The sequence below is a fragment of the Sapajus apella genome, unplaced genomic scaffold (genome assembly GCF_009761245.1).
Source record: "Sapajus apella isolate SASKATOON/1434 unplaced genomic scaffold, GSC_monkey_1.0 scaffold42, whole genome shotgun sequence".
Classification (NCBI taxonomy): Eukaryota; Metazoa; Chordata; class Mammalia; order Primates; family Cebidae; genus Sapajus; species Sapajus apella.
In genome coordinates, this window is record NW_022436982.1 from 1,001,085 (window position 1) to 1,015,552 (window position 14,468).

The 14,468-nt window shown below is 53.2% G+C and overlaps 1 protein-coding gene across 8 annotated transcripts in view; it reads left to right on the forward strand.

The window, feature by feature from the left end:
• Window positions 1-14,042, forward strand: part of AQP7 (aquaporin 7) — an 18,121-nt gene extending 4,079 nt beyond the window's left edge. The window contains exons 3-9 of one of the 8 annotated variants that reach the window (XM_032299957.1): window positions 4,078-4,193; window positions 4,312-4,429; window positions 11,899-12,022; window positions 12,450-12,587; window positions 12,795-12,913; window positions 13,124-13,341; window positions 13,761-14,042. In XM_032299957.1, coding sequence (XP_032155848.1) covers window positions 4,102-4,193; window positions 4,312-4,429; window positions 11,899-12,022; window positions 12,450-12,587; window positions 12,795-12,913; window positions 13,124-13,341; window positions 13,761-13,839 — 888 coding nt within the window. In that variant the 5' untranslated portion in view covers window positions 4,078-4,101 and the 3' untranslated portion in view covers window positions 13,840-14,042. Of the gene's footprint in view, window positions 1-4,077; window positions 4,194-4,311; window positions 4,430-11,898; window positions 12,023-12,449; window positions 12,588-12,794; window positions 12,914-13,123; window positions 13,342-13,701 lie in introns of those variants that run through there. The other 7 variants (XM_032299955.1, XM_032299954.1, XM_032299961.1 and 4 more) reach the window with 7 other exon arrangements.
• Window positions 14,043-14,468: the final 426 nt, after the last annotated feature.

Consider the following 14,468-nt stretch of genomic DNA (forward strand, 5'->3'; position numbering starts at 1 on the left):
CGCCATTAACCCCAACCATAAAAAAAATAAAAAAAAACAAAAAAAAAAAAAAAAAAAAAAAAAAAAAGAAAAAAATAGCCAGGAATGGTGGCATGCTCCTGTAGTCCCAGCTACTTGGGAAGCTGAGGTGGGAGGATCGCCTGGGAAGTCTAGGCTGCAGTGAGCTGTGACCACTGCACTCCAGCCTGGGCGACACTCCAAAAAAAGAAAAAAAAAAGAAAACAGAGAAGGAAAGAAAATAACAAGCGTTAGAGAGTTGTGAGCTTTTAGTTCTTTGATTAGCAGCTTACTTAGGCTCTGGTTGGCTGTGAGTTCCCTGCTTTGTGGGCCGGCTTTCTTGGGCCCCTCTTCTTAGTCTGTGCCTTTTCTTTGAGCTCTCTCATCTTTGCCCATGGCTCAGATGACCATCTGTGATTTGCTGACCTCCAAATGTTTCTCTAAGTGAGACTACACGACCAGCTGCCTCCTCACTGGCCATCCCCCCCAGGTCTCTATCGGGCTCCTCACCCTCCACGTGCCCAGAAGGGGCCTTCTTGTTCATTCACCCGAAGCTGGTTCCCATGCTTGTCATTCCGCTGCCCTACCAGGACCTGAGGGCATTGCTGAGCCACCCCACTCCCTTCCCTCTCTAACTGAATGCCAAGCCTGTCAGCTTGACTGTGCTCTTGTGGCTGTTGGCACTGCCATCTCCATGGCTCAGGCTGCCACCCCCTCTCCATCCGTCTGTGGAGAAGCTGATGCTCACCCTGCCTCCACTCCACTTCCTCCATCCTGGCCTCCACAGGGAAGGCAGCTCTCCTGCTGAAATCCTCCACTTGGCCCACGGCCTATGGTAGACTTCAGACTTCCTAATCTGGGCAGGAGGACTTCTGCCATCTGGCCCTCGCCCCTCTCTCCCCATCTCATGCCACCTCCACTCCTCTGAGGCCAGCCCATTCCTGCACATTGGATATTACCTTGGCTGCAGGCCTTTCCTCTGCCATTCCTATGCCCAGAATGATCCCCGCCTCCCTGGAAGCCCCTTTGCCTGGCCAGCCTTCTTTTCTTGACCTAAATTTCCCTTTCTCCGAGAGAGCCTCCTACTCCACCCCAGGGCATTCGCTTCCTCCACATGCCCCGCGGTGCCCATTCTTTCAACTGTGGCAATGCTCACCACACTGTGTAGTAATTACTTAATTAATTGCTTTTCTCCCCAAGGGCTGGGATCCTACCAATGACCTTTACTGCACTGCCTGAACATTTTGGCATAACAGATTTAAGAAATCTTGGGTTCATTAGGTTGGTCAGTGGTTATCTGTTGCTTACTGTGCCTTGCTTGCAGGGTGGTGATGAGGAAGGAGCCAGGCTTCCAGGATTCTCTTGGTGTTCTTGGCTTTCTGCTCTGTCCACTTCTTTCCCCTCTTCTGTGGTTACCTCCAGCATGGGAGCTGGAGTTGGGTGGGGGCCAGTGGATGGCCACCTCATCCTGCTAGGGAGAGTAGCACCATTCCTCAGGGATCCTAAATCCTCCTGGCCTCATGGCAGCAAAAAATAAACAGAGGAAGTAAGAGATGTCCAGGCATGGAATGAAACATCTTCCACTTCTCAGCTGAGATCCTCTGTTCATAGCCCACCCATTCCTTACCCCAGAGAAACAAACCCAGGGATGAGTAGATGGAGGGGAATGCAGAGTTGCATGGATAATCCACTGGGCCCCCCTCCAACTCCAGCTCCCATGCAGCATCATACAGGGGTCTCCTTACTCCATGACCAGTCCCCTCAGCCCTGAAAAAGAGACCCTGCCAATGCAAGCAGCAGCCCAAAGACAGTCGTGGAAAGGTGCCATAGAGGTAGGGGAGAGGTGGACAGAGCAGGAAGCCAAGAACATCAAGAGAATCCTGGAAGCCTGGCTCCTTCCTCATCGACACACAGCAGGCAACAACCAGCAATGAACCAAAGATGTATTGAATCTACCATGCCTACTACGTTCAGGCAGTGCAGTGAGGAAACTGGTATGATTCCAGCCCTTGGAAAGAAAAGCAGTTAATAAATTAAGCTTTTTTTTTTTTTTTTTTTTTTTTTTTTTTTGAGACAGAGTTTCACTCTTGTTACCTAGGCTGGAGTGCAATGGCGCGATCTCGGCTCACCGCAACCTCCGCCTCCTGGGTTCAGGCAATTCTCCTGCCTCAGCCTCCTGAGTAGCTGGGATTACAGGCATGTGCCACCATGCCCAGCTAATTTTTTGTATTTTTAGTAGAGACGGGGTTTCACCATGTTGACCAGGATGGTCTCGATCTCTTGACCTCGTGATCCACCCCCCTCGGCCTCCCAAAGTGCTGGGATTACAGGCTTGAGCTACCGCGCCCGGCCCCAATTAAGCTTTTTTTTTTTTTTTTGGAGACAGGGTCTCGCTCTGTCACCCAGGCTGGAGTGCAGGGGTGTGATCTCGGCTCACTGCAACCTCCACCTTGTGGGCTCAACCAATCGCCTCACCTCAGCCTCCCCAGTAGCTGGAAACAGGCATGCACCACCACACCTGACTCATTTTTGTATTTTTTTGTAGAGATGAGGTTTTGTCGTGTCGCCCAGGCTGGTCTCGAACTCCTGGTCTCAAGTGATCAGCCTGCCTCAGCCTCCCAAAGTGCTGGGGTAACAGGCGTGAGCCACTGTGCCTGGCCTACTTAAGCAATTGCTGTGCAGTGTGATGAGCAGTGCCACAGCTGAAAGAGTGGGCACCATGGGCATGTGGAGGAAGTGAATGGCCTAGAGGAGTGGGTAGGAGGTAGGAGGCTCTTCCAGAGGAAGGGAAATTTAGGTCAAGAAAAGAAGGCTGGCAGGGTAAAGGAGCCTCCGGGAGGCAGGGGACCATTCTGGGCATAGGAATGGCATGTGGAAAGTCCTACAGCCAAGGCAGTAAGTGATGTGCAAGGATGGGCTGGCCAGAGGAGTTGAGGGGCTGGTGTTGGCTTCCCGGCATCCAGATAGGGAGATAGCAGAGTGACTAGTCTAAACAAGCACTAAGACCACACCTAGAGGTATCTGTCCCTTTTCTTCCTTTTTTTTTTCTTTCTTTTTTTTGAGATGGAGTTTCGCTTTTGTTGCCCAGCCTGGAGTGCAATCTTGGCTCACAACAACCTCCACATCCCAGATTCAACTGATTCTCCTGTCTCAGCCTCCAAAATAGCTGGGATTAGAGGCATGCACCACCATGCTGGCTAATTTTGTATTTTTCAGTAGAGACGGGGTTTCATCATGTTGGTCAGGCTGGTCGGGAACTCCCGACCTCGGGTGATCCGCCTGCCTCAGTCTCCCAAAGTGCTAGGATTATAGGCATAAGCCACCATGCCTGGCCTCACTTCTTTCTCTTTATTCTCCAGCCCCGCCCCCCACCTTCCCCAAACTCTAGTCCTATACCTCCCCTTATACGAAGATTTGGGACCTGTTACTGTTTCATCTACCTGTCTATCTAACTGTGCACTTATTAACTAAATATATATCAAGTGCCAGGCACTTTGGGAAGCTCTGAAGATCTAGTTGAGAGTAAGACAGATTCCCCAGTTCTCACACATTCAACAAATATTTATTGCACATTTACTGTGTACCTGTCATTGTGATAGGCACTGAAGATACACCAGGAAGTAAGATCCAGTCCTTCCTTTCCTCCTTCCCTCCCTCCTGTTCATTCATTCATTCATTCATTCACTCGCTCTCTCACACACCTCTGTTTGCATTGACCTGGTTGCAGAGCCTGGTGCATTTTGCTGACACCTTCATCTTTGACAGAACCTGGAGCATGTTTCAGTGCTCAGTGCTGTTTGTAGAGCTCAGCAGCAGACTTTGCCACACCTCATGCTGTTTGTAGAGTGCCTCACTGTTGCCCTCACCTGGCCTGTGACCCGAAAGCCCTGGCTCCAGCAGACAGGCAGGCAGACAGACGGAGAGACAGACAGACATAGACAACTGAGGTCTACTTTCAAGCTTGCTGCCTCCTACCCTGCTTTTTCTCAGGGGCTTGTTGGCACCATGGATTGCACTTTCAGCCCCCCACCGGCCCGTCTGCAAAGTGGCCTCACTGGTGTGCCATTTTTACTGGCCCAGGCCCAACTAGAAGGAAGAAGGGGCATGGCCTGGCCATCTACCCCAGTTCCTCTCCATGTCCCCATGGCTCTCAAGTCTCTGATTCCAGTTCTCCCAGCTGCCCTGGGCAAGAGGAGGTGTGTGTGGCAAGGCTGCTGGGTTACCTATTAACTCAGCTGTGAGCTGAAGAGCCACTGGGCAGCAGGCAGACACTGGAGTCTGCTTTCTATCCATGGGCTCGGGCCGCTGTCTCAGGTCCACCCGCAGCTCCAAAATGGTCTCCTGGTCCTGGAAAACAAGGACACAGCAAATACTGCAGAAGAAGTTGGTGCGAGAGTTCCTGGCCGAGTTCATGAGCACGTATGTCATGATGGTGAGTGGGTGGTGGGCAGCATGAAGTGGGTGGGGCTCGGCCAGGTCCATCCATGGCCCTCTCCCCATGCTGACCTGGTCACATTGTGTATTCCTTGCCTCTGAGCTGGGAGCCTGGGGAAGCAGCAGAGGAAAGTGAGGAGGAGGCCTTTCTCATCAAGTCTTTTTGGACAGAAAGGGATCATAATATGTGGGGGTCAAATGAAACCATGCACTGGGGTATCTGGGGCATGGCTGGAAGTGGTGAGAAGAGAAACCCGGGGTAAAGAGATTGAAGAGGGCCGGGCGTGGTGGCTCACACCTGTAATCCCAGCACTTTGGGAGGCTGAGGTGAGCGCATCACCTGAGGTCAGGAGTTCCTGGCCAACATGGTGAAACCCCGTCTCTACTAAAAATACAAAAATTAGCTGGGCATGGTGTCACACACCTGTAATCCCAACTACTTGGGAGACTGAGGCAGGAGAGTCTCTTGAAGCTGGGAGGCAGAGGTTGCAGTGAGCAGAGATTATGCCACTGCACTCCAGCCTGGGCGACAGGAGTGAAACTCCATCTCAATAAAAAAAGAGAGAGAGATTGAAGACCTTGACTATCAGGCTCTGAGAATGAATCCAGAGGGCAATGGGGTGATGCTGAAGGCTGGAAAGCAGGGGAGTAGTGACATGATCAGATTTGGATGTTAACAGTAATTTTGGGTGCAGTGTGGAGCATAAGCAAGACAGGCAAGGCTGGCGGGAGGGAACCAGTTAAGAGGCTGTTGTTGATCTGGGACAGAAAGAGGGTGGTGGCTGGTCTGGGGATGGAGAAGAAAGCGTGTGTTTGAGGGCTGTGGAAGATGGAATTGAGACTCTGCCAGTAGAAGATGTGGGCAAAGCGCCGATGAGCTGTTGTTCTGGAGCACGGGGCCAGCCCAGGGCGAGAGGTGAGGCTGGTTTGGATGTGAGCAGGCAAGATGCCCATGGATTGAGATGCCCGTGGAGAAATCCAGGAGATAGCTAAACACAGGCAGGGGCTGGAGCTCAGGAGAAGCTTGGTCTGAAAGGAAAGAGTTGAAATTCATCAGAACACAGGTGGTGGTTGTCAACATTGTCCAGGGAGAGTGCACAGAAAGAGAAAAGGATGGTTTGAGGACAGAGCCCTGAGGCATGAAGAGGTGCACGCAGAGGAGCCTGAGAAGGAACGGTCAGAGGGGTAGGAGGAGAACCAGAGGGGACTGCGTGATAGAGGGAGCAGTGGTCTACCAGGAAGAAGTCGTCAGTGGTGTGGGCAGCTGCAGATGGTCCATGCAAGGTGAGCACTGGCAAAAGGCCCCAGGGTTTGGCAACGTGGAGGTTGCTGGTAACCTTGACAAGGGCTTTTCTTTTTTTTTGAGACGGAGTTTTGCTCTTGTTGCCCAGGCTGGAGTGCAATGGTATGATCTTGGCTCACCGCAACCTCCGCCTCCCAGGTTCAAGCAATTCTGCCTCAGCCTCCCGAGTAGCTGGGATTACAGGCTCGCACCACCACACCTGGTTAATTTGTATTTTTAGTAGAGCCAGGGTTTCTCCATGCTGGCCAGGCTGGTCTCAAACTCCCGACCTCAGGTGATCTGCCCACCTTGGCCTCCCAAAGTGCTGGGATTATAGGAGTGAGCCACTGCGCCTGGCCTAGGGGCTCTTCTTCAGAAGTCTGCACATCCAGACTGCAGGCAGGTGTGAGGTTGCTCTCTCTCCACCTGCTTCAGCCCTGCCACTTACCCTAGCGGGCCTCGGCCCTTAACACGACTGTAGCCATGCTTATTGCATCTTATACAGGGTCCAGGGGCCAGGAAAAAAGAAGAGGCAGCCTCCAGGAAGAGAAGAAAAGGCAGCCAGGTGCATGCCAGAGGAATGTGGGGTGAGAGAGGCTGTTTGTGTGTGTGGTTATGATTATTAGTTAACTGCAGCTGTGTGTGTGCATGTGCATGCGTGCACTGAGCCAAAGTGCAGGAGATGGTGGGGCTTCCATGGAGCTCAAGGGAGAGAGGGAATCAGGACACCAGGGTTCTTGGCCTGATCTTGCCACTGAGTCACCAGTTGGCCTTGGGCAGTTCTCCCCCTGGCTTAAAGCCTGACTTTTCACGTATATTGCACAGAATTAGGCCTTTGCGGGATTTGAATCCTAGCTCTGTTATCTTCTAGCTGTGTGACCATCCACAAGTATCTTAACTGTTAACAAATTTAACTTTCTTGTTTTTGAGACAGGGGCTCACTCTGTCTCCCAGGCTGGAGTGCAATGGCACAATCTTGGCTCACTGCAGCCTCCACCGCCCATGCTTAAGTGACTCTCTTGCCTCAGCCTCCTGAGTAGCTGGGACTACAGGCATGTGCCACTGTGCTCAGCTAATTTTTGTATTTTTAGTAGAGATGGGGTTTCACCATGCTAGCCAGGCTGGTCTCAAACTCCTGAACTCAGGTTACCTGCCCACAACGGCCTCCCAAAGTACTGGGATTACAGGCATGAGTCACCGCACCTGGCCCACCACTCTAGCTCCCTTATTGGTCAACAGGAACATTAACATAAAGCTGGAGGACTTGTGTGAAGAAGGTCAAGTGCCAGCACAAGCATACATGTGGTACCCACGTGTTGATCCCTCGTTATTAGGACAGGTGCTCTCAGCTGCTCTCTCCTCTCTGTATGTGGTCCTCCCCTGCTCCTCTCTTACCTCCCCACCTGCTTCGGCTCCTGAGCTGTGAGGACAGCAGTTGGATCCTGTCCCTCCTTAATCCAGGGCACAGTAATTCACTTACGACAAGACATTCCAGCCCCATGAGGGCTGTTAAACCTTGGAACCTGGGAGGCAGGAGGGTGTGTTCTCCCAGAGCTGTTAGGAAAAGCAGGCACCGCCCACATGCTTGATACCTGCCCACATCTGTGTTTCTCTTTCTTTTATTGAGATTTTTACTGAGCACCTAACGCATCCTGGGCACTGTGATGCTAAGCCCCTTACATGTGTCTTCCCAAATCCTTGAAATAGCCCTGTGAAGTAGGTACTATCATCCCAGTTTCACAGATGGGAAAACTGAGTCTCCATGAGACTAAGCCTCTTGCCCAAGGTCACACTTTAAGTCAAGATTAAATCCAGTCCAGTCTAATATCACAGTCTTTTTTTTTGAGTTGGAGTCTCGCTCTGTCACCCAGGCTGGTGTGCAGTGGTGCAATCTCAGGTCACTGCAACCTCCACCTCCCGGGTTCAGGTGATTCCTGTGCCTCAGCCTCCAGAGTAGCTGGAATTACAGTTGCGTGCCACCATGCCCAGCCATTTTTTTTTTTTTTTTGAGACGCAGTCTTGCTCTGTTGCCCAGGCTAGAGTGCAATGGCACGATCTCAGCTCACTGTAACCTCTGCCTCCCACGTTCAAGCAATTCTCCTGCCTCAGCCTCCCAGGTAGCTGGGATTACAGGCACCCACTACCATGCCTGGCTAATTTTTAATTTTTACCAGAGGCAAGGTTTCACCATGTTTGCCAGGCAGGTCTTGAACTCCTAACCTCAGGTAATCTGCCCACCTTGGCCTCCCAAAGTGCTGGGATTATTGGCATGAACCATCACGCCTAGCACAATTTTTGTATTTTTAGGAGAGACAAGATTTCATCATGTTGCCAAGGCTAGCCTTGAAGTCCTAACCTCAGGTGATCCTCCCACCTCAGCTTTGCAAAGTGCTGAGATTACAGGCATGAGTCACTGCGCCTGGCCTAATATCACATTCTTGACCCTTAACCTCTTTTTTTTTTTTGAGGCGGAGTTTCACTCATGTTACCCAGGCTGGAGTGCAATGGCACGATCTCGGCTCACTGCAACCTCCGCCTCCTGGGTTCAGGCAATTCTCCTGCCTCAGCCTCCTGAGTAGCTGGGATTACAGGCACGCGCCACCATGCCCAGCTAATTTTTTGTATTTTTAGTAGAGACGGGGTTTCACCATGTTGACCAGGATGGTCTCGATCTCTTGACCTCGTGATCCACCCGCCTCGGCCTCCCAAAGTGCTGGGATTACAGGCTTGAGCCACCACGCCCGGCCATAGCTGGCTTTTAAAGACTCTGGCTTGTTAATGCTCCCCCAGATGGGGTAAGGTAATCACTTTCAGGTAGTTCAACACGCCTCTCTGGGCCTCAGTTTCCCCATCTATAGAGTGGGAGAAAAATTCTTGCTGTGCAGATTTGCTGTGAGGATTGAAGACAATAACACTTGTAAAAGAACTTTGTGAGGTGTAAGCCTATATGGGACATTGTGTTGTTGTTATTTTTAGTTGCCAGGCTGTGCCAAGAAGTGGGGGCTTTAATAGGAATCTCTGTGAGTCACCAGGGTGAAGGTTTTGCCAAAAAACCTAGTGTGACCTTGGCCCCCATTTATTGCAGCCAGGATGAGGGAAGTGGACGGATTCATGTTGCAACTTCCAAGGGCACTGCCCTTGGAGCTGGCCTCCTGGCTGTCAGAGAGACTTGGATGGGCTGGGCCATATTCTCTGATCAGGGAGAGGCGGGGCTGGAACCATCCGGGCCCTGAAAACCAGCCATACACGTGAGCCATGGGGCAAGGGTTGCAGATCACATGCTACGGGGCCAAGAGAGCCGCAACTCAGGGCGGGAGGGACTTTGGCTGGCTGCAGAGTGCCAGTCTGTGCAAGGCTGGAGCTGCCGCTGTGCCAGCTGACTGTTGCCATGGAGGGCGGAATGCAGGCCAGTGTTGCCTGAGCATCTCATTTTTCAAGAGAGATAGAAACTCCTGTGCTGCAAAACCAAGTGATCCAAACAAAACCTGTGTGCTGGATGAATTAGGGCATGGGATGCCAGTTGGCAACCCTGACACAGGAAATCATGTGGGGTTCACTCGCTCATCCAGTTTTTTTTCTGTTTTTTTTGAGACGGAGTCTCACTCTGTCACCCAGGCAGGAGGTGGAGGTTGCAGTGAGCCGAGATCGCACCACTGCACCCCAGCTTAGACGACAGAACGAGACTCTGTCTCAAAAAAAAAAAAAAAAAAATTTAGCTGGGTGCCATGGCACATGCCCATAGTCCCAACTACTTGGGAGGCTGAAGTGAGAGGATCACTTGAGCTCAGGAGATGGAGACTGCAATGAGCCCTGATCATGTCACTGCACTCCATCCAGCCTGGGTAATAGAGCAAAACCTTGTCTCAAAAATCAAACAAATAAAACAGAAGCACTAGGCCGGGCACGGTGGCTCAAGCCTGTAATCCCAGCACTTTGGGAGGCCGAGGCGGGTGGATCACGAGGTCAAGAGATCGAGACCATCCTGGTCAACATGGTGAAACCCCGTCTCTACTAAAAATACAAAACATTAGCTGGGCATGGTGGCACGTGCCTGTAATCCCAGCTACTCAGGAGGTTGAGGCAGGAGAATTGCGTTGCGGTGAGCCGAGATCGCACCATTGCACTCCAGCCTGGGTAACAAGAGTGAAACTCCGTCTCAAAAAAAAAAAAAACAAAACAAAACAGAAGCACTAGAAAGCAAGGCATGCCTGGAGCAGTGCAGTTGTTTGGTTTGAGGCCGTCTGGCATAGGTAAGTGCCTGGATTTAATCCTGGCTCACCAGGTACAGGCTGTGTGACTTTGGACAAGCCATTCAAGTTCTCTAAGCTTCAGGTTACTGTCTATCAAGTGGGGGAGAATAATGGCACCTAACTCATAAGATTGGTGTCAGGGTTAAAGGACATGGTCAGTATAACTCGCTGGCATGTAGTCAGTGCTCAATAAATGGTTATTATTATTTAGTAGTAAAACTATTGCCTAATACAAAGAATATCGGGGCAGATATGAAACAGGCAGAAAGGATGAAATTATGAAGGGTCTTAGATGGTGGCCTACTGAGTTTGGACTTTATCCTAGAAGTAGAGGGGAGCCAGTGAGTGAGCATGGGGAAGACCTGATAGGGTTTTTGTCAGGAAGGCCACTGGCTACAAGGAGGAGGCTGGGCGAGGTTCAGGGAGAATGTGAGCAGAGCTGATGGGGTGTTGGGGAGGATGGCGAGGAAACTCCCATTTGCAACATCGGAGTTTCTGGCTCTGCCAGTTGGGATGGGGAACATAGAGTAAGGAGCAGGTGTGCTGAGAGATGGTGAACTTTCTTTTTTTTTGAGACGGAGGCTCCCTCGGTCGCCCAGGCTGGAGTGCAAAGGTGCAATCTCAGCTCACTGCAGCCTCCGCCTCCTGGGTTCAAGTGATTCTCCTACCTCAGCCTCCTGAGTAGCTGGGATTACAGGTACCCACCGTCACGGCCGGCTAATTTTGTATTTTTAGTAGAGATGGGGTTTCACCATGTTGGCCAGGCTGATCTTGAACTCCTGACCTCTGGTGATCCAGAGATGGCGAACTTTCAACAGAGCCTGAGATGCACATGGAACACCAGGAAAGTTCCAGTGGTGATTTGCAGATAGGAATCTGGCTCCCCAGTGGAGATTACGGGAATTTTGGTTCATCAGGCATAGCTGAAGCTGTGGACCTGGCAAGAGACCTTTGGAAAATCAGGAGGTTGTGGGAGCCCTTGGAGAGAGCTTCGGTGTCTGTGATATGCAGAAGTGGAAGCCAGGTTGAGAAGGGAGCGTGAGGGAAGGGGTGAAGCAGCTGGCCACTGCATTCTCTCCTACAGTCTGACTGAAGCAGGGACAGGGCGACCAGGAGCCCACAGCTGGAGAGGGAGGCTGGGCAGGGGCAGGACGGTTTTCTGGGAAGGATGAGACTCCAGTCTGTGGGAGACAGTCAGTGGGAGGATGGAAGGTACAGGGGAGATGGAGGCCTCTGCAGAGGGAGAGGATGGCACAGGAGGCAGGGCTGAAGGGGACAGTGGCTCTAGACTGAGGCTAATGGGCCTGAAGTTTGGCCCCTTCCCCCTGTGAAGGCAGCATCATCTGAGGAGCTGTGAGGGATGGGCAAGAAGCAGCGGCTTGGGAGAGCCACCTGAGGTCCGTGGAAATGAAGCTGAGGGCAGGAGAGTTAGGACCCCACTGCTCTATCATTGCAGGGGGTGGGGTGGAGGGTGTGTGTGTGTGTGTGTGTGTGCGCGCGCGCGTGCGCGTGCGCACACACGGGAATGGATGGATTTGGAGGTCCTGTGAAGAAACTTCCTTCAGGCAGGACTGAAGCGTGAGGGACTCTGAGGGCGTGCCATCCATGCCAGCCATCCCCTCCTCACAGCCCTGCCTCACCCCCAAATTTCATGTGGGCCTGGGGCTGAGGTGCTTGGACATGTGTCTGAGAGCCTCTGACTCTGCTGCTCCACCCGGCTCTCAGGGGCTCAGGTCTGAGAGGCCTCAGCGGGGGCAAGGAGAGGAGGTGGTGAGGAGGGAAGGCTCTGGAGAAAGAGGGCATGGCAGAAGGTCTTTGAGGGTAATGGCAGGAAGGCCCAGGGCATGGGGATGAGGAGCTAGAACTGGGCTCTGAGCCCTCGTCTGAGGTTGGGGCTCCGGGACAGGCAGCCCCCTTAGTGATCCTCCCTTGTAGGTGTTTGGCCTTGGTTCCGTGGCCCATATGGTTCTAAGTAAAAAACATGGGAGCTACCTTGCTGTCAACTTGGCTTTTGGCTTCGGTGTCGCCATGGGAGTGCATGTGGCAGGCAACATCTCTGGTGAGTAACCCCAGGCCCTGCCGGACTGGGCAAGGCCAGCTGTCCCCCCACAGGCTCTTTCCTGTCCGCCCCAGCCAGCCCCTTCTCCGGCACAGCCAGTGCCTCTCCACCTGGCCACCGGGAGGGAGGAGGTCTCCTCCCAACCCCTCGTCTAGGATGTGTCTGCCCCAGATTCTTCCTGGGCCCCCATGACCTGTCATTTTCACTGGCTGGGTCACCTTAGGCAAGTCATTGCCTTCTCTGTTCCTCACTCTCCTTAACAGTGACACAAAGGCTGTGGCTCTGGCCCCACGGGGTGGTTGTGAGGGTCAATAAGAGAGCTGTCAGGAGCATGCTCTCTGTGCACACCAGCCATTGCTGTTCTCAGTACAGTTGTCATTGTTGTTGTTTTGCTCTCGCTCCCTGACACACTTGGTCCTGCCTGCAGGGGCCCACATGAATGCAGCTGTGACCTTCGCTAACTGCGCGCTGGGCCGCCTGCCCTGGAGGAAGTTTCCGGTCTACGTGCTGGGTCAGTTCCTCGGCTCCTTCCTGGCGGCTGCCACCATCTACACCCTCTTCTACAGTGAGTGCACTGCCTGGGTGTCTGCCTCTGGCCTCAGTCGCCTCCTCTGAAATTAGGGCAGATCGGACCTCACTGTCCTGGTTTGTAAAAAATAGCTGGGAGAAAAAAGCCTTGGAGCTCCTCCACCCTCTAACCTATAATGTCATTTCTGGGACCCTGTGGGGCTTCACTGGGGGCAGGTTCGCACGACAGTCTGTGTCTCTGCAGCGGCCATTCTCCACTTTTCGGGTGGACAGCTGATGGTGACCGGTCCCGTAGCGACGGCTGGCATTTTTGCCACCTACCTTCCTGATTACATGACATTGTGGCGGGGCTTCCTGAATGAGGTCAGTGGTCCAGGATGAGTACCCCTCCCCCTGCCCCCCACCCCTCAGGACGGAGCCAGCAGGGAGCCCCTCCTGATAGGCAGGTGAAGAACTCCGGATGGAGATTGTACAGAGATGCATCTCTGCTAGTGGGCTTGGATCTGGGGCACTGCCGAGGCCCTGTGGCTTGGGGAGGGGCCCTGGTGAGCTGCCACAGCATCTGCTCCTCAGGTGTGGCTGACAGGGATGCTCCAGCTGTGTCTCTTCGCCATCACGGACAAGGAGAACAACCCAGCACTGCCGGGCACACAGGCGCTGGTGATAGGCATACTCGTGGTCACCATCGGGATGTCCCTTGGCATGAACACAGGATATGCTATCAACCCATCCCGGGACCTGCCCCCCCGTATCTTCACCTTCATTGCTGGCTGGGGCAAACAGGTCTTCAGGTATAGCCCCTGCCTAGGCCCATTCTTTCGAGTTTTTCTGTGGGTCCCCTGCATGTTGAGGAGGTGTGGGAGTGATGTGAGGGGCAGCATAGGAGGGTCCTGCAGAGCCCCGTGGTGGCCTGGGGAGCAGGAGTGAGTCCCAACATTTCCCCAGAGCAGTACGGATACAGACCCCACACCTGCACGGAGTGTCAGCCCTGTCCCTGAATCGAGCTGAGGCCAACCAGGGCCCCGGGCTGAGCTGTCTCCTGGGGTATCCTGGGGATGACTCCTCTGCTCACCCTGTGTTGGCCTGAGGTGGATGAGGGTGCTGTCCTGGACATCAGCCCCCCTCAGCAGGCCTCTGCCTCTTGCCTGCAGCGATGGGGAGAACTGGTGGTGGGTGCCAGTGGTGGCGCCACTTCTGGGTGCCTATCTAGGTGGCATCATCTATGTGGTCTTCATTGGCTCCACCATCCCACGGGAGCCCCCGAAATTGGAGGACTCTGTGGCATATGAAGATAACAGGATAACCGTATCGTCCAAGATGGAACCTCACACATCCATGGCCTCTCGCCTCACCCCCGTCTCCATGAACCCTGACAACAGACCTTCAGTCCGCCTGGCCCCCACCTTACAGGAATCCATGGCGCAAGAACAGTTCTAAGTAGAGATTCTTTGTGATCCCACCCCCACCCCAATAAAGCAAGCCTTATCCCACAGCAGAACCCCACTTCCTAGGGACCTCCTGTGGTTGGGCTCCCCTCCTGGCTTCTTCCAGGAGCTCTAGGGCTATGCCTTAGCCCAAGGTGTAGAGGTGAGGCACCTCGAGTCTTTCACACTCTGGGAACTGGGATGCCCTCACTCTGGGAACTGGGATGCCCCCGGGAGAGAGCGAAGAGCTGACCTGCGCCCTCAGTAGGAACAGGGTGAGAGGAAAGAATGACAGAAATACAATGAGGGATTTTCAGGCACGGGGGAAGGAAGGGCAGTTTCGGGGAAAGAACCATAGCTGGCTGGCTGATGGGGGGCAAGCTTTGGAGATACTTTGAGGGGATCCTGGGATTGGACTCGAATTTCCCCTGGTTCTTCCATTCCCTGAGTTCTGGCCAGTTCTTGGAACAGACAAGGCAAGGCCCAAGAATGTA